Source organism: Tinamus guttatus, unplaced genomic scaffold (assembly GCF_059628265.1).
Source record: "Tinamus guttatus ecotype Peru unplaced genomic scaffold, ASM5962826v1 Tinamus_guttatus_pri_ptg000006l, whole genome shotgun sequence".
Classification (NCBI taxonomy): Eukaryota; Metazoa; Chordata; class Aves; order Tinamiformes; family Tinamidae; genus Tinamus; species Tinamus guttatus.
Genome location: NW_028288540.1, coordinates 1,342,002 through 1,362,289, shown reverse-complemented (window position 1 = coordinate 1,362,289; position 20,288 = coordinate 1,342,002). Strand labels below are relative to the sequence as shown.

The following is a 20,288-nucleotide window of genomic DNA, read 5'->3' as shown; positions in this document are numbered from 1 at the left end:
AGGTGGCCTCATTCCAGGAGGTATCAGCAACTCACAGAGCTCCCAGATTTTTTTTTTTCTTTTTTCAATATGACTTATGGAGGTCAATTATGAAAAGCCCATCAGAACACAAGGAATGGTTGAAAATGCAACATTAGAGACATATTAATATTAGACCTTTGGATGTGGTAATGGCTCTAGCCTTCCTGGCCTGGTGCTTAATGCATCCAGTTTTTCTATTTACAGATTTACAGATTCTATTTTTGGAATTAGCAAAGAATATGAGCATATGTATCAAAGACTGTTCTCGTATCATTTAATTACAGTACTACTGACAAAGTAATTCTGGAAAGTGCCATTTAATTAAATATAAGTGTTAACTTTTTGCTTATAGCTTATCAGAAACAATTAGATTTGAAATATTGGCAATACACCTAATGCTTAAAACTTTAAGCAAAAGCATTAGAAGTTCAAAATAACCACTTTTCATTAGCATTTTCCAGAGTTTTTCTCCCAAGCACAACATCGGTTTTCACTGGCGAGGGGTTTCTTAGGCAATCAAAATTTGGAAGTTGATCTGAACTCCTCTCTGAAACCAAAAGCCTGAGCTGAATGGAAGCTTTAAAAGTAGCTGGCACAACTCAGGAAAGGTGCCTTACAGTTATTGCCCATTCCTCATGAAATATCAGGTGCATTTGGGGCATTATTCAGGGCATGCAGACAACAGTCTAAGAACAGTTGCAGGCAGTCAGATCTACTAATTCTGTTTTTCATCAGTAGACGAAACAGATTTCAATCACTCTGTCTGATAGGTATCTAAAATAGATATCTAAAAGATACCTAGAATTTTGAGCTCTGTTGCTGCTTGCTTGAAGAAGCAGAGGAGAAAAAAAAAAAACAATAGAGCTGTAATGAAAATATATTCTTAATTGGGAGATACAAAGGCTTGAAGGAACTAGCTTCTTTAGAAGGTGTGTTTGACAACATACGGAAAAACACAGCAACTCATGAGAGCTGTTTTTCCTAGATCTAACATTTGGCTCAACAGAAGGAGCAAGATGATCTGAAATAGCACCAGCTGCTGGGTGCCTCTTTCCCTCAGTCAAGAGCTCTGCGTAACTATAAACAAAGAATTAAATAGAAATGGATGCAAAATTATTTTTCAAACGATCTATAGAATGAAGTAACAAGTGCTCTGGGAATGTAGAAAAGAATTAAACATCCATCTTCAGCAGTTGTTCGTCTAAAAGCACTAGCAAATACTGCTGACAGGGCACATGTTCCCTGCAGTTGTACACAGGAAATTCAGCCCCCCATTGGGGACCAGCTGCTCCAGCACTGAAGGGCGGCGGCGATTTAAGCACTGCACAAGCAGACCCAGCGCTGCCACTGAGAACTCCCCACGTTTCCAGTTTGTCTGTGACACACGGGTCTGGCTCACACCTAGCACACCTTGCATCCGTCCTGCCCAGGAGAGCACCAAGTTACTGGAGTTTGACCAAGAAAATGCCCTTCTGTCCTAGATACAGTCTACACACAGAGCAAGATCAAAGTTAATACATACTTTGATTACTTAAACATGGGAGAAAACAATCTGCGGAACAGTTGAAGGTTTTGTGAATTCTTTACTTGGATCTTACTGAGCAACCTACATGAAGCCAATGAAGCCCTGTTTAGAGAAAATGAATAATTTGAGTCAGTTCAGTGTCTTTTACTTTTCATATGGAAATTCTCTGCTTTTATTCTTTACTCCAAAAACAAGACAGAATTAATCCTGGGGTAGACTCCTACCCACTTCAATATTTTCAACTCCTGTAAGAGGTTCTTGTGAATAAATTGGTGACACTTATAGAACAAAGCTGAACAATTTGTTTTCAAGAAATTACTGCCTCAGCATGGCACAAGTGCCAAGTCAAACGTCTTCCATAGCAAGGTAGGTGCTCCAACAGGTTGAGGGAGAAGGTCCTCCCCTCTGCTTAGCACAGCATGGCTGGGATGCAGCTGGAATGCCAAGGTCAGTTCTGGGCTTCCCAGGACGAGGAACCATCCAACCTCAGCCATCCTGGGAAACATGAGCAACCGCAGCTGACGCTTTTTCCCTTGCGTCCTCTCTCCCTGAACATAAGAAATTTTACTGACTTTACAAGACTACTAGGTACAGACAGAGAAAAAATACAAAATCTAAGCATTTGTGTGCTATTCATATTATCTTTTTATCTACATTATGGAGTGTCTTACAAGATCAGTTTTTGGCAATTTTCTGTAAGCCGCTTTTTTAACGACAACTGAAGAATATACCGGGCCATTTGAAAGCATTTCAGTTGCAAAGTAAGCATGCACGACAGTAACTTTATAAACGTCACTGAGCAATTAAAAGGGTGGTTAGTCACAGGAAAACTAAGAAAAGCAAAGAGAAGCAGGTAACTGTGAAGTGTCAAAAGGAAGAATAATTAAATGACACCTTCAGAGGGATCCACATAGGTACTGCAAGAGAAAATCCAGAAGGAGCTGAAGATGTTTTGGTACTTGCATTATAGTTTCTCCTATTTTCATCCATGCAGGAATGGAGTTTTGTTCTTTCCAAACATCCTGAAGAGATTTGTCAAAGGCGGGTAACTGAGGATATCCTAAGGGAGCTTTTTAAAAGACACATTGAAACAAAGTTAAACCTCAGAGATGCAGTTTGACTGACAGAGTCCGAAAATTGCAGTTGCAAATCAACACGAAGCAGTGGTAATTTCAAGGCAAGGGTTTATATCAACTTCCCTCTTCAAACCTGTTTCAGTACTGTCAAACTTTAGCCACAAAATGCCCAATTTATTGCAAAAACAACAAAAGGAAAAGGTGTTTCTGCAAAGTTTCAAGAAAACTCAAATTGTTTTATTCACAAAAGCAGAAGTCAATAAAAATATAGGTATCCTGATCAGTTTTACAGATCACATTCATTTCTTCTGTCACTGACAGGCAAAAACATCATGAAAAAAAAATAATAAGCATTTACATCACAGATTCTTATTAACACAGGTCCATGTATATAAGCAAATGTTTCAAAGTTTTTGCATATAATTATAAATACAAAACAAAAAAACTACAATTTCAACAAAATATTCAAAGAAAAACAGCTTTTTTGTTGTTGTTTCTTTCAGTGCTGTACTGTATTTCAGCGGTAGAAGGAGCAAGTGCTGTCTCACTGGCTTTTTACAAATAGCTTTTGCTTTAAATGAACTGAATTTTAGCATCAGTACACTGAACCTGTTAAAATATTTTGAGTTTCAAATCCCTTTGTAGATCAAATGAGGCCATTTCTGCTAAATTTACTTTAGTGATGCCAAAACAAACAGCCAGGACTGCTGCTAATAGCATCAGGAAACTTATTTTATTGGAACTGCATGGAGCATCCCATGCAAAAATAACCAAAGATATCCCTGTTGTTCAAATTAAGCTTCTACCAGCACAGTGTTCACATATGAAGCTGGGGCCAAGTCCTCCCTGCATGTTGACGTAGATCTTCCCTGCAAAACTTATTCTCTATTCGCAAGAGTCACACAACTATGGAACCAGGAGCCGTGATGGAAAACAAGGGAAAATGATACCACGGAAAATCATTTCAGGTCTTTTTTTAAAATCTACTTAATGGGATTAAATTTACGTGCAGAGAAATTCTCACCAAGATAAACAGAATAAGTACTAATTTCATTCCTGTGGAGACATGATTTCACATTCTCCTCCACTTTAAAGTTAAACTTTCACAAAGCTGTTTCTAAAATGCTTTTGCAAGTGTGCAGTGTTCTCTTAGTTACCTGCAAAAGAACCAAAAAATGCCATCGTTTCTCAATAGACGAGTCCCGAGACAGGAGGACACTCACTGAAGTACAGAGGTTAAGCAAGTGGTGTCTTGCACAGATGATAACTGTAAAACTGTAACTAGTACTGCTGTAATTCTGATCACCCAAAACTGCATCATTTCAGGTTGCTTTACATGCAAAATGTTTCTGTCTGTCTAAGCTCTGAGAGCATCGTAACTTGGAGAGAATTTGCTTTTGCTTTAAAAAACAAAAATCTATTTTCGTATGTAAGCAGAGCTTGCTATCCAAGGGCTACATCTATACAACTTGACTCTTCAGGACATAATTTGCTATACCTATAATATTTCTCCTTTTATTTCTGGCTCTTTAGCAGCAGCAGATTTTTGCAAAGTAGAGACTCATGATTCATCCTGACTAAAAGAAGAGTTGACAGTCAAAAGTAAAAATACCTGTTGCCAAAAGAAGCTCCTATCCCCCTCTGATTGCAGTCTGGGTACTAAAACTCATGGGTAAATAAGCTGTTGCAGAACAGACTTCCAGCTGACTTAAAGCTTAAAACGAAATTCCGGCTACAATCTCACCAAATTCAATACGTCAGGATTTCCTACTCCATGTACAGAGCATATAAAACAGGATCACCAAGTGCTAGGTACTGAAAAAATTAACAAGTCAGTGTATTCTCAGAGCGCTCAAAGCCTCTGCTGAGGTTCTGTACAACTGCACGATTCTTCCAGGAACACGACTACAACCCCCTGAAAATCTTATTTCCCTTTAGCCCATCCTCTCGGTCCAACTTGTAGTCATGGTAATAGTATGCCCGGTCTCCTTAAACAAAAGCAGAAATTATACATTATATAGCCAGGGTCATGTGGCAGGACTCCAACACAATCTTCAAAATACAATTATTTAATAGAATTTTTTAATTTGCATTTTACAACATACAAATACAACACTATTAATGTAGCAAAAGAAGGGAGTTGAAAAATAATTTCAAAATATTTAAAGCATTGGCTTATAAAATAAATAATGCTATCTGAAAGAAGTACTCAGGTTTTGCTATTAGGAGGCGGCAGTTGCACTATTACTGATTTCCTTTCATAAGTTTCATAATTTATGTAGAAAAATATACAAGAAACCAATTTTGGGGTAACTACCATTTAACATAAATAAAAAGCCTAATGCAAAACCAAAAAGAAAACCAATCTTTTTATTTCTGTACATCAAGACTACAAATAGTATTTTAACACTTCATTTATTACCCGAATTAAGAAATTATACATTTTTATATGGTTACTAGTAAACATCTTAAAATCACTCAGCTTCCCCACATTTAAAAGGATATTGCTGGTTACTGCTTATTAAATATGAAATCCAACAGTTTCCAGTAACAGCAAATTTTTTTTTTGCATAAGAGATGAATACAAATCTGATAGCAAGTTGTGATGATTTAAAATATAGAACTAAAGTTCAGAGGGAACTAAAGTTCATTGTTTATGAATCTTACAGTTTGAACTGTAATTCCTTTTTGAAGTTGACTGCACTTTACAGGAGAATATCCACTGATGTGCCTATTACCAGAGACTCAGTTCCTTCCATATGAAACCAAGTTTTTCCCAGCAAACAGATATTAAGCAGCATATTCCCACCTACTTTTCTTAGAAGTACTGCAGGCAGATGAATACAGAAGCTGTTTAATCTCAAAAAAAAAAAAGTGTCTGGAGCAAAGATATGATATTTAAGATGGAAAGAAATGCTAGGGAAAAGGAATGTGAACACCACAGGCTTCAGCTACAAAAAATAAAGCCTGATAACTTTGGTTTAAATCATTTTAATAGTTGTTACATGTATAATTTTTCCAAAGTCATGACTTCTGTATGTATTGGGTATGCAATAGGAGTCTGACACATTAAAAAACAAAACAAAAAACCCTGTACAGGCAAGAAGACAAAACAGAACAGAGAGAACATGGACAGTCCCATCCATTTACGACAGTGTTCAAGTGATAATGATGCAGCCAAAGGTTGAACTCAAAACAAGCATGCGAACCCGATTTCTCAAAGGTATTTCAGAAAGCACAAATAAAAGATTGTTTATAACAGTTTTTATCTCAGTGCCTACCATTCTGAGGGAAGGCAGTACAAAATAATAATAATCAGTTCTGACTTAATTGCAACAACTACAGTTTGTAAACAACTCTACCACGGAAGTAAAGATGTTGGGTTATCAGTAACAAGCGTTTTCAACCTCAGTTCTGGGAGATCTGCAAGCTCCATCTGCTCCGCTTCCACTTCCATCTAAAAGATTAATTACAGGGTGTTAGCCCTGTCTCTTCCCAGCGTGCTGCATGGTACACAACTTTATTGCCAGTTTGTGAAGTTATTTATATTTCAACAGCACAAAGCCAAAGCTTCCTCTTTGGTTAATTTTACTGAGATGTCACTGTTCTTTAAATGTGCTCTTCCTTCGCCTAAACACAGAAAACAGCCACACTGCACACAGCATTCATTAGTTGAATCATAAAGCAGTGTCAATGTAATATTAATCAATGAAAGCTACCTAACAAATCGTGTTTAAAAATGAAACCTATTTGAGGGCATCTGATAAGACCCAAGAGCTGCAGAAATCTAGGCAGAATTCCCTTAGAACTGCTTGGTGCTGCGTGTGGAGTAGGCACTGTTAGCTCCTCTGCAGGTCGGCCGCACGAGCAGCAGTTCAACTCAGCTCAGTTCAAAGCCAGCAGCACATTCGATGGCGTAAAGCAGCTTGCTCCGCATAAGATTTTCATCGTAAAACTCGGGAAGCTTCAGCAAGTTCATGCAGGTACTGGCAGTGGGTAGCCTGTCTAAATCCGATCCCCCATTGTGGATGCAAAATGCAGGATACAACTCCTGAAAAAGAGCAACAGGGAAAAAAAATGCATCAAAAATATATACGGGCCAAAAATCTAACCCAAAACATCTGGTAGACTTCTAGGAAATAAATTATTAAAACCAGTCACAAAGACGTGTTCTAAAGGTAACTGCATTGCTAGTTTCCCCGACAAGCGCTCAAATTGTGCAGCACCTCTGCCTGTCCAGATCCACCGTACTACAAAACAGAAGGTTGTCGCACCTGCTTTTGAGGGAAAAAATGTTATTGTTCACACACTCTGCTCTGCAAATACCTGGTGCTAGCAATGAAGTGAGACACATAAAAATAACAGTACAACAGCACGCAAGAAGGGTTTTGTTGTATTTGGGAGAAACTAACGATCCACAACAACTTCAGCCTTTCCGTACGGAGCCTCCTGAACACACACGATGCTGGGTATCTTGCAGGAACAGGTGTAGCTGACAGATTCCAGCTCCTCTAACAGTGAAAAATAGGTGCTTAACTCGGGAAGGACAAAGCACTGAACAAACAGAGAATGGAAAGGATTGTCCTGCCCTGCCTGAAGCTCACTTTGCATGGTATGAAACAGTTTCTTCTGAGAATTACACTTTCTGCCCCTATCTTTTTTTTTCCTAATTTTTTACTCCTGCTACTAAAGCAATGTGCTGAGCCAGTTTGAACATTTTTGTATCAGACTTTTGAAGTATCCTGCTTATATACATGAATTCTGTATGATCCTTTACTTGTCATGTCAACATGATGCTCTGAAGAGGGGGAGAGGGTAAATGAGCAGGCAAGTCATAAATAGAAACTTGATGCATTCGTGTTACTGTGTTGCTTCCTCTGACACCCCTCCCCAAATCCATCCCCCCCCAACATTGCCTAACAGGACCTGTCCCTGGTTTCCTCCCTGAGCTAGTGTGACAGCATAATGTAAACACATAAAAAACATTCTTCAAGCTTGGGTGAAGATTTACCAATCCACCATTTTCTTTTTATACACCACATATAAACATCATAATTTTCATTGTTGAATGTATTGTTAAATTCAACGTATCCAAGACCAAGGCGCAAGGCCTAACTCCACTCCCTGAAGAGATTTCAGGGTGAACTCATCTTTCAGAGTGCCTAAAACACATGAGTTTGAAGACAACCAGTATTAATGAATTCCATGGGCCTGTTCATGCATAAGATAAAGCCAAGTGTGAAGACATGACCCACTACTGTGGTTATAACCCTGTGCATCAAGAGATCCCGTTCTCCAGATAAAGAGCTAACTTTCTTTAAAGCAATTATACCGTACATTTCCTCAGGTGCTAAGAGATTACAAGATCATTCAGCAGATACTGGGATGATACAGATGTGCCCAATGAGCCTGAAACAACACCAATTTGTCAAACTCTGCTTAGTCCTCTGATGTGATAAGAATGGATCGGAGGAACAGACATTTTATAGGTAGTTTTAATTGCTTAAATAAATCTAATTTCTTCTTCTGCGAAAGGTGATTGCACAAAAGGCTTTTTCTTTTTTCTTTCAACTGTTCAAGCACTGCTTTTGCTGGCAAGAAAGTATTAATTTCATCAAATGCTTGCTGAGCTAAAACAGTGCTGATTTCAGAAACTACAAAAAAAATCCCAGCTCCAAAGGCAGAAGGTCAATGAGATTTTAAGCTAAATTATTGTTCAAATGGAGGTCTTAAAATGTATTTCACAGCTAAAATGCTGCATTTTTAGTGTTCCTCTCAAAATGCTAATTGAATTCCTCTACTTTAGTTTAAAAATGGAAAAATGAAGTTCTAAATTGAAATGTCATGCCAAGGGCACCATTTGTTGCATAATTAAGTACTGTACAGTGGGGAACTGCAATAGTTGGGAATTAAAAAGTATCATCCATTTATTATGTGACCTGATTGGAACTTAACAATTTTCAACCTCACTTTAATGATTTTTTTTGTCCGTAACAATCACATTTATTAAACTTATTAAACTTTAATTAGCTTTAGCAAATATTATTTTGAGTCTGAATCTGGCAATGAAAGTTCTAAATTTTTAAGTGATGCAAAGCTAGACTGTGCTACCTGTAAGCTATGAATCTCAAGGTATTTCCTTATCTTAAATGAATATACACCAACTTTAACAAAATGTGACAGTTCTACAGTTGACTATGCAGGAGATTTTAGAATGAGAATCAGAAATTCAGTTCCTCACAGAAAAAAATGTAAACAATTTTAAAAGATATTTTGTCTTCAAGTTGATGTGTTATGGACTCCTCTACCTGTTTAACCTAATAAACATAGAAAATCAGTTACTATCCACTGCTAACTAAACATTACATCTCACTATCTTATAATGTTAGGGGCCTTTAAATGTTTAGCAGCACATCTAAGGAAACCAAAGTAACTCATTGTATTTTTACTTGTAAGCAATTGCACGAAATGTGTATTTATGACCCAGAGAAGCTGACTTTTGAATTATTTTTTGAAAGAGTGCAACAGACAAATATTCTGTTGAGCAGCTCACTAAAACTGATGATGTTTCTACTAAGTAACTTGTATTTTCCGGTGAATGACAGAGAAGCATTGAACGTTCCCCCATTCCTTAAGGAAATGACATCCAAGGCCAAATCGTAGCCAGAATTTTGCAGCCAAACTGGAACTTCTGGTGAAAGTATCCTCAGAATTTAATATCAAAATGTTTTCAAGTTGGTCTCTCTTTGGCTTTTTAAACAGTAGACCAAAATTTTATTCATGCTAAAAGTTCACTGTAAATACCAATCTAAAGATAGTAGCAAAATACTTACATATAAAGAATGATAAGCCTTAATCTTGTAAGCATACAAATGCTAATCTAGAGGAAACCTAAGAAATACATCTCCAGCTTCAAACACTTATATTTAATAGCTGTCGATACACTCTAAGTCCTCCTCCCTTTGTCCAGTTTTGGAAACATTTGTTCCTTGAAGATGCTGCCAATGCTGCTTCTGTCCCTTACTAGGGAACACAAGCAAAGCTCAGGAGCAAGCAGCATTCATGACAAAAAGCAAGCACTTGAACCAATGCTACAGTAAATGTTTTTACAGCTACTGCATGTTTCTTGAAATATTTTAAAACTATACTCATTATAGCCAAGTCTAAAGACTGAAACTGTTATCTCTAGTCACCAAGGGACATTTCTCTCATACAGACAAATAAAGTTCGTACCACAACTGTCAATATTTACAGAAATCAACAAAAGGCAGGGAGACACAAACCTTAAACCCCAGAAGAGGCGGCCGAGAGCAGCTCGTTACAAACTTGAGCAGTTTGCGTTTCTCTTCATCCGTGAAGCTTTCCACAACCCTCCAAAATATTTTTATCACAGGATGATCTGCTGCATAGCCACCTATGACAAGATTTACATAAGAAAGGAAGTCTTTGGAGAAACCTAGCACCTACTTTTAAAAGTTTTGGGAAATTATTAAAAGCAGCAGGCTTGCACTGCTGACCTTCATTACATCCAGATCTCTGAGCATTACATTTTAAAGTTCCTCATTCATTGCTCACCTTACACATAACCTCCTCCTTCAACTTCTTAACTGCAGTTTTCTCCAATGAACCTTACTTGTTTATTTTGAATTAGTTTTATTTTAGTATTTGTTTAGGACCTTTGGATTATTGTAATTCACTGCAAGAATTTGTAAAACATGCAGACTCAGGAGACTATTTCATAAACCAACTTACTTTAAGGTAAAGTAGGAAGTGAACTTCTGATACCTTAGCTAGTCTTTGGTTATATTCATGATGAGTGCAGAGAAAAATTATTTAAGATGCCAAGCATTTCTAGCAGGGAAAAAATATGAGCAGTCCCTCAGGCTTTCTGAAAAAAATGTAAGTATCTGAATGTGTTTGCAGAAACAACTACCCTCAAATCATTTGCAGACTTAATTTGAGGGCAGCTAAACACAACCACTGACTAAGTTCCAGTTACAAAAGGAACATATTCTCTAACTATCGTCTACAAACCTGTATTTAAGTGCACAAATACAACAAACAACACACCTATCTGCCCCCACATTTATAACATGTGCTGGCAATTTTTCCCAGCCTTCTGAAAAATCTAGAGAGTTCGGCCACCAAGGCCAGCAACAAGCACCCTGGACCTTCTTTTTAAAGATAAGCTAGCTTGCAAAGCAAATTGATTTATTCCTGAATCAGTTATAAAAGATATTTTTGTTGAAGTAAAATATACTCACCTGAATAGTTTGTGAAAGATTTAAGATCATCCAAACTAATAGGAACCTGGGCACCAGATATCAAAACCTAATAGTAAATAGGACAATTATATCACGGAAAATTAAATGTTTAAATTAAAGGCATAAATTAAATGTTTGAATGCTTGATGTAAAGGCTCGAGGAATTTTAAGCAACAATACCTGTATTTCCTGTTGATCAAACATTCGAAGCCATTCCAGGTTGACCACGTTGGCCAGCCCCTGGCGGAACGCGAGGCAATGCTGCCGGATTTGCTTGTTTAACCTGTAGTCTGCCACCAGATGGATGTATGCGATGCGGTTAGCACTGGTCACAGGGATATCTTTTCCACCTGGCTTCAGCTCAACCACCTGTAAACACAACAGTTTTCATAACTTGGTAAACATTAACTTGGTGTGCTGCAAACAGGAAGTTACACCACAAAACGTTCCGGTAAGAAATTCACATACTTGAGAGTAACTAGAAAATATTCAAGAATATTCACCTCAAATTAAGATAAAGGATTATTACAAGTGGACTTTTCTCCTGTTCACTCAAACTGAAGCACCAAAAGTTCCACATGAACTTAAGAAAAATTTCTTATCAGTGAGGGTGACAGAGCACTGGAACAGGCTGCCCAGAGAGGTTGGGGAGTCTCCTTCTCTGGAGATCTTCAAAACCCGCTTGGACGCAGTCCTGAGCCACGTGCTCTAGGTGACCCTGCGTGTGCAGTGGGTTGGACTAGATGGTCTCTAAAGGTCTCTTCCAACCTTAAGCATTCTGTGATTCTGTGATAAGTGTAAGAGAACAGGGAACCCAGTTTTCAGAGCGAGATCTTCAGCTGCAAGGGTACAGAAATGCCCTCCAAGTCCAAATCAAGATTCTGATGCGGAGCTGATTCACAATCATAAGCGTTCAAATTTATGCTGCTGTAAAGCTAGCTTAAACATATTCTGTAGTATTTTAAAACATCCCAAATCTTATCATTCTACTGAGAAACTTAGTTTTTGTTCAAGTGCACTGGGATAAATCACCATGGAATAATTATAACAGAAACAAAACAAAGATACCGTCACCGCGCTAAGATGCAAAGCAACTTACAATAGGATCACGGGCAGTTTTTAAAACATAAATGACCTTTACATATCCCACACAAGTCTAGTTTTGCTGAGTAGCCCATTAAGAAAAGAATATTAAAAAGATTATTATTTTTTTTTTAAAAAAAAAGGAAAAAAGGAAAACAGATGTGTTCACCTTCTCAACCTCTATTTTTCTATACTCTGAAGTCAGGGATTTCTTTTTTATGTTAGCAAACTGTATGCATCTTTATAACACATACCACATGTTTATAATAGAGATAGTCAAAGATAAGTTATGAATAGCTTATCTGGTAACATCCTTCCTAAAAATGTGAGTTGTTCCACTGCTAAGCAAAACACAAAGTGTTACCATGAAAAATCTGTAGCTCTTTTTACATTCACATTTTTACTGATTCACAGATTTTTAAGGCCAAAAGAGAACACTAAGATGTTATGTGACCTCCCAGATAACACAGGCCAGAGAATTCTATCTGGAGATTCCTGGATTTAAATCAGCAAGTCCACAGAGGAGCTAGAACACATTTGTTTTTACAGAGACAGGCTATCCTGGTACAAACTCTCCGCGTGAGGGAGGATTTGCCTTGCTCCCCGATCCCGAATTGGCACCAGCGTTGAGGATATGCCGCGCTGCCCGCCTGAGCCCCTCGCTGCAAGCGGCTGGTGCCCTCGAGGCCGCGGCGAGGAGCTCGCCAGCACCCGGGCCAGCCCGCGCGCGGGAGCCACCGGGCCCGGCCCTGCTCCGCGAGGGCCGGCGCAGGCCCCGGCACCAGGACACGACCCACAGGACAGGGAACGCTCCGCTCCTCTTTGGGCGCCTGTCTTTGCTGCTTTTCCTTTTTCCCTCAAAGCGGTACATCCTGATTCCTGAGCAAGCGCTCTTTGTGCCAAAAACCCTATAGATAAAACTGCGGCATTCAGCGAGCGTCACAAATTTCCTGGGATCTCGCAGCCATTTGCGGAGTTTGTCTGTGTGAGATCAAACCACCACCACAGTGCGAGAGATACAGGCTGAATGTAGCAGGAATAATAAATACATTGTACCACAAAGAGTAAGAAGGATGTTAAGCAGAAGACAGAAATTGCTGAAATTTGGGCTGGCAATGAAACTATAGTAAACCTAGGTACAGTGCCCATTTCACTCTTTTTTTTTTTTTTTTTTTTTAATTTTCATAGTATTTTAATGGTACTACTGTAGGATTCCCACTCAATCCTGAGTGTCAGGAATGTTTGTTAAACAGCTCCTGTTCAAAAAGGTCACAACACAATCAATTACATCTTATAAGATTTCCCAGCTTGGATTGTATTGTTATCCATGCAATTTTACCACTAGGTGGTGCAAAACAGTAACACAGGTTATGCAGAGGTGAGAGACCAGAAAACCTCCTCACAACGTGCATCCTTCCCTCAGCACCCAATTTCTATTTTCTAACTCCAAATTTAAAAAAAAAATCATTTTAATTTGATTACGTATCAAAATTACATATTTTTATATATTTTAAAGCCACTTTTTAAAAAGTATATATCTTATTCAGAAAACAGCTATTTGGAACATTACTATAATACCACAGATAACTGAATTCTAGTCCACACTGACATAGTGTATCTTTAAAATGAAGGAGAAATATCGATGTGGGATAAAAAAAAAATATAACATTAAAAAAATCTGCAAGAAAAGCTCCTTCCCTATTTGCAGCACATGAGTGCAGATTTCTACATCAGGCCTCCAATTCGCAGTTAGACACAGCTCCCACTACTGTTGCACACACTTCCTAAGCACTAATGTGTCTCTTGGCTATAAATTCAGTTACACGTTTCCGTGAGAACCTACTTCCAGAAAACATGCCCAGCTTACATGTATATTCCCATTCAAACATATGAATATCAAGGTTTGTTCAAACCTGTATTTTCTGTACACTTACATTTAAGGAATGGGTTCAGGGGAGCACTGAGTTAAACTATGATACCTGACAACTTCTTTGCAGTATGTATCAGAGCAATACTGAAATAAATCACAATAATATAAAAAAAACTTAGTAAAAAAAAAAACATAAAATTGGTGAAACAGAATCAATTTGGGAAATCAATGGAGAAAAGCGGAATATTTGGAGAGTAAAGTGGGAAATATTTTAGGAAAGACTCCGGATCTTTCACCCAGGTATTCTGAGCTATGAAGAGTTTTGTTGTGTTCCAAGACTGATGACACTCGGTGCTATTTCAAAAAGCAAACTTTGAGATAAGGACAAGAACTCTACAAACCTGTTTATGAAACAAATGAGAATATTCTACCCCTTCTCTTGGAATCTGGTCACTTTTATCCAGATGATTCCTATATATTTTTTTTTTTCACCACTCTAAAAATAAATAAATGAAGGTTTTCTTTCTTTCCCTGGCATCTGCCTTCCAGATGTTCAGGCAAGGGACCCGGCAGGATTTTGCATGTGAATGCCTAAGAATGCATTTACCGTAAGTGTTATAAATCTGCCTGAGAAGGATCAGTATCAACTTAACCATTTTGCTTCTGAGCACCCTCCAGAATCTTTCATCGAGGCCACTGTATCCTAGGAAAGAAGCTGACAGGACAGAAATTTCATAATCATTTTTAAGGCTTCTTTCTCAAGAAATTTAAAGGCCAAGAACTCTCCAATTGTCAGCTAATATATTTTCAGTAACAGAAATAGCATTTGCATTATCTTAAAAGAAAAAAAAAAAAAAGGTATTTTGACATCCAATTTGATACTATTTCGATTTCACAGACACTGCTGCTTCATATGTTAAAGTGCTTTTCTGGGTTTTCTTCCTTTTTTTTTTTTTTTTTTTTTTTTATGAAGGCCTTCCTTTATGGAATCTTCTGACCACATTCAGGCCGTTCTGATTCATACCATCTCCAGAATTATTGTTTGAGAAGAGCCTGAGCAGTGAACGGAATGTTTCTGAGGGAGCAGCAGGACACACATGCATCTTCCTCTCCTCCCCAGAACACACTCAGAACTCACCTGCCTCACTGCTGGCGCTGGGGGGACGGTGGGAAAGGGAAGTGCATGGGCATAACACGTCCAAAGAAGAGAAGGTATTTTTTATTGTGTATTAAAATACACAATACAATTACCTAAAGGGCTCTTTAACCAAATATATAGCTGGCATTTTTTAGAGACTTTTTAAGTGCTTCCATTTTATGCAGCTAATCTAACAGCTGCTGCAACATCCCTGCATTCCCTGACTCTCTATCAAAAACTAAAGCTATCTGAGGAAAAAAGGTCGATCACATAGCTCCCCTATTAGCAGGTCTAATGTGCAAATTATTAAGTACCTTTTTCAACTTCTGCTGAATGCACTTTTACAATAGTTTAATGGGATCTAAAAGCACATTAGAGGATCGGGATCAATATCCCGATAACAGCAGTCCCACCTCCCGCGGAGGCGACGCTGCCGCTCCTCGCGCCACGTGTGCTGCATGGACGCTGCCATGAGCGCCGCTATTTACAGCGCGAGATTTATGAGGCGTTTATTGGACACTAATTTATTAGACTCTAAAGTGGTTGTTTAGCTGGAAACTAGAGATAATGTACATTTGACATAAAGAGTGCAAATTAAGCTCTTTTCCCAAAGTGAATTAGCCTTACCTTGACACAATTAATTAGTAAGCAATGGTTACATGAGTCAAACACCAGACAAAACGTATTTATCTGTATGAGGCTTATTATGATGTTGAAGTGAAATATAAAAAGTAACTTGCTGCATTCAAATACAAAAAAAAAGCACACAGTTAAAGAATCAATTAGTTCTGCTGAACTACACTAAAATGCAGTCTTGTTAAAAGGGGGTTTATACTTCAAGGGTATAATGCTAATGTCTCAAAGTACAAGCACACTAATACAGCATCAAAATACTGAGTTAATAGAAAACTCACTATTATAGTCAACCTTCCTTTTAAAGCTGTGAGAAATAATTAATAATCACAGGTCTTGATCCTAGTAGCCACAACTGTCAGAATTTTAAGGAACAAACCAGACTTTTGGGGAAGGACACACTTTTCACAAGTATTTGTAGCAGGCACACGAGGAGGCAACACCTCAGTGTGCGGATCCTGAACTGCTTCTCTTTTCTAGCCCTTTCTATGCTGCTGGCTGAGCTGAGTTCCAGCTTTTTGGCAGAGCTGATTTCTTAAGGACACATAGTATGGAATTCATAACCTCCCCAGAAAACAGTAACTATTTTAAGCTGGATTTGTGTTGGCTATGAACAGTAACACTATTACTTGAAAAGCATTTAAGTGAAGGGGGTCAGAATATGAACAGCAGCAAATAAATAAATAAAAATCATTTCCCTCCCCGCGAAACCTTAGGTTATATTAGAAACTGCCAAATTTTGTGCCTTGCAACCTAATAACTGAATACACGCACACTAGAGAAATCAATTTCAACAAACAAGCACTTTCTGAACATGCTCCAACAAAACTCTTGCTTCATAACAATGAAAATGTTCTCCTATACATCCATATTACATATTTCTATTTCTTATTTGTTTTTTTTTTTTATAAAACCAGTGCAGCTCAGAGGTTTTTATATAGCAAGTGGAACACAGTAAAACAAAACAAAACAAGTGGCTTATATTTTACATGAACTATTCTTTATGTTAGGCAGTTGCTGCCTCTCTCCCCCTTAAATATGATTTATGAACCCCAAATTTAAGGATACTCTTTTCAATTGTAACAAAATCCCGTTTTTAGGATCTACCCAAATGACAGGAAACGGCTGACGGGAGAACCAAGCCTGAGCTCGTTGCTGTTACAACACAAGCCCTCGGCATCAGAGCTGCCGTGGTTGAAGCCCCGTCCTGTAAAGGACTTGCGGGACAATTTGCAGGCCCAGCTGCGGCCCCTCTGTGCTGCTGCGGCCTCAGCTAGCGAGTGTGTCACCCCGCGCTCCCTCCGCACAAGGGCAGCTGAAGAGAAGGGGCTGCCCCTTTCAGAGCCTCTATTTCTTACACTAAAAACTGAACCAAGAGGCTGTTGCACATCACAACATGGTCAGATCTGTTGAGTTTTTTTGACCCAGGCTGTAAGTAATGGAGAAGAAACGAGAGACAACTCCTGACCAGTGCTTCAGGCTCCACATTTTGGTAACAGAACAATCCACTGATACATTCACGTTGGAGGAGCACTTTGAGAAAAACATAGGTAGGGAATTAAATGCAACCCCTGAGCGGCCTTTCTTTAGCTGCAGCAGATTTCTGCTTCGGTTCTCATCTCTCCCATCTCACTGAGGAGGAACAGGAACAGAACTGCTCCCTTTCCAACTCCCCCTTCCCAGGGAAGCCCAGGAGCAGCGTTCACCAAAGCCAACTGCCCCAAACCCAGCCCAGGGCACACAGAAGGGATTTGACTTTCCCTAATATCTCAGCTAAATACACTTCACAGATGCTGACACCATCTCAAAGGCAAGAATGGGAAAACTCTCTTTGCTGAGTGAAAATCCGACATCTTACTGGTCTGAAAAAGACATCCTTATATAAAAATACATATATATGTATATATGTAAAAGAATATATAGATAGATAATGGAAGGATGCAGGAGAGTTTCATAAGGATATCTGAAAACAAGCCATCGAAGGAGACTTTTCTTAAAGAAAGCAGAGAAGGTAAAAAAGCCAGTAGAAAGCAATAAAAGCAAGATTTTTCTTCTTTTAAAACACTGATAGAACTAAGACTGTAAAAATAACTAATAAGCATTAAATCATTAAATCATCAAATCATCTAATGTAACACGCATCATCAAATCATCTAATATAACAAGCAGTTAGAATTACACTATTTTTATTCCACAAAAGAGGCAGCATGAATACAAACTTTATGGACACAACTCCACGAGCACGTTCAGACTTCTCAAGTCCTCATGATTGATTCTCTGCTATGAGTACAAATGATCTTTGCCATCCACATCAGAACAACAACAAAGTTCTGCAGCGTAGACTTATCATAAAAGCTGATACTGCAAGGACCTAAACAACTGGCTCAATATTCAGAAGTACTGAACAGTATTTTCCTCCCTTCTGATTTAACTGGCAGCTCAGCCCCTCCAAAAATGTGGACTTTTTTGTGGTCTTTTTTTAAGCTTTAACTTCAGGCCCTCAAGTTTGAAAACTCAGAGCAGCAGCTGAAGGAGACAGCATGTAGCTCGTAACAACTTCACGTTCAAACATTCATTAGTAGTGAATGATTCATCAGCCTAACGTAACAGAGAGAACGCCAAGGCCCCAATCTTACCTGTGCTTCCCCAAGGTCGTTATTTACCACAGTGAAGTTCAGTCCAAGTTCTTCCACATCCCCTTCATAGCTCTTGAGGAAAAGCAAATTCTTGTACATCTCTGGATCTAACGAAGCTAAATGATGAATGTCAACATCAGCACTCGTCCCCAGTAACTTTGAGAGGAAAAAACTAGCAAAGGGGAGCTCCACCAGCATATTTTCATAAAGAGCCTAAAAATCAAAATGATTAAAAATATATCAGATTTTATTTTAGTAACACACAAAAATTCTAAAAGCTATTGCACATTTCATTTGTTGGTTATTTCTTTTTAATTTAGTACCTGAACGAGATCTTGTACTATCACAAGATCTCATTTTAATAATGCTTAACTGAGGCCTGAAATTTGAACATCCTTTTTAAATACAGCAAGCTCAAAAAAATTTAAAAGTAACTACATAGTGATATAAAGGTCACTTCTGGAGGCCATGGTTTATCCGTCCTAAATCTTCTTACCCAAACTGCTAGATCAAACCCAAAACGTATTGACATTTTTTTGTTAGACAAAAAGTTTCTTAAAAACAATGCAACTGCATCAAGAAAAGTCTTCAAAAAAGTAGTTGTCTCTTCCTCCTCCTGCTTCTCCACAAGCAAGATTATTCCATTCATAAACTGCTACATTGAAAACAAATACAGTTTCACCCTGAAAAGTAACTATATACTCCTTAAAAAAGAATTTTTTAAAAAACTGTTTAAAAAGAGCAATTTTTTAAATGCTACTCCTCTTGCATGTGATGCAGATTCACCAGTGTTTACTTTGACAAACAACACACTATTTCAGTTTATTCCTTCTAAAACCATCCAATATGGTTAAAAGAAAAGACAATTGAATTCTACTAGTTACTGACATCATTGAAAAACACCCAAATTTTCCAAGGCCAGGGCCTATCAGTAGCATCTGGATTCTATGTTCAATCTGCTGTAACTGTCACTGGTACCGCCGTGAAAAGCCCCAGCTAAATGTAGCTGCCCCGGGCGCGTGTGTATTTCTGCTGGAAGCCGAGGGCTTGCCCAGGAATCTTCCCAAATGTACAAAGCCCCAGTGATACCAACTGCAGCCCGTCTCACTCACTGCTGCATTTCAGGGTCACACAGAACAACTGCTCACATAGTCATCAACAAGTGTTGACCAGAAGTGAAAAAGTCCTTAGGACAACCCTTGAGAGAAGGAGAAATGGAAATCTTCAGACTAGAAAGCAAAATTCCTTCTATGCAAACAGAGGAAATACAACACTAAATTTCTCCCTTAAAAAAAAAAAAAAATCCACAAATATGTTTTCTATTCATAGCCTTTCCCCTTGCCCATGTGTTGCCACATTAGCATCTCTACCATCGACAATCCAGTCTTTAAAAGCACCATTAATATCACTGCCAGGCAGGTCAGACACGGCATCACGAACACCAAATCACTATTATTTGCTCTCTTTTTCCTCTTTAAAAGTCATGTATCGGCATTACCTATTTCTCCACAGTCTCCTGCAAGAATCAGAAAATAAAGTACAAAGATCAAAAAAAGCAAAAAGCCCTCAAAACAAATGTAGCGGCAATCACTTCATGATATTCCAACACAGGTTTTAAGAGAAAAATATACAATTTCTTAAACTTCTGAAAGAACATTTCTACGAGGTGAGTTAGACCTTGCAGAAAGAATTGAGAATAATGTGTTCAAAGCCAAAGGACGCATTATATTTAGAGCTATATGATTTATTCAAGGTGTAGAAGTCGAAATCCTCATTTGTATAGTTGACTTTAAAAGCAAACTAGAGGGATAAATCATTAATTTTCTATGTATAAGGTCAGTGTTTGCTGTTCCTGCATTAGTAACAATAAAGCCATTGTAATTCCTTAAATATATCAAAGCTACTCGAATTTAAAATGGAATTCCATCTATGACTCATAAAATGTAAATGCAGAGGTGTAATTTTTTACGCAAGGCAGGTTTAAGCCTTTAGAGCATTTAATATACAAGGACTAATAAATGATAGCACTAAAAACTATGATC

The 20,288-nt window shown here is 38.2% G+C and overlaps 1 protein-coding gene across 1 annotated transcript in view; it reads right to left on the bottom strand.

Moving 5' to 3' along the window:
* Window positions 1-5,088: 5,088 nt before the first annotated feature.
* Window positions 5,089-20,288, bottom strand: part of UBE3C (ubiquitin protein ligase E3C) — a 64,907-nt gene continuing 49,707 nt past the window's right edge. The window contains exons 19-23 of the mRNA XM_088521101.1: window positions 18,247-18,459; window positions 11,067-11,255; window positions 10,887-10,953; window positions 9,906-10,036; window positions 5,089-6,673 (exon numbers count right to left, since the gene is read on the bottom strand). Coding sequence (XP_088377227.1) covers window positions 6,503-6,673; window positions 9,906-10,036; window positions 10,887-10,953; window positions 11,067-11,255; window positions 18,247-18,459 — 771 coding nt within the window. The 3' untranslated portion in view covers window positions 5,089-6,502. The remainder of the gene's footprint in view (window positions 6,674-9,905; window positions 10,037-10,886; window positions 10,954-11,066; window positions 11,256-18,246; window positions 18,460-20,288) is intronic.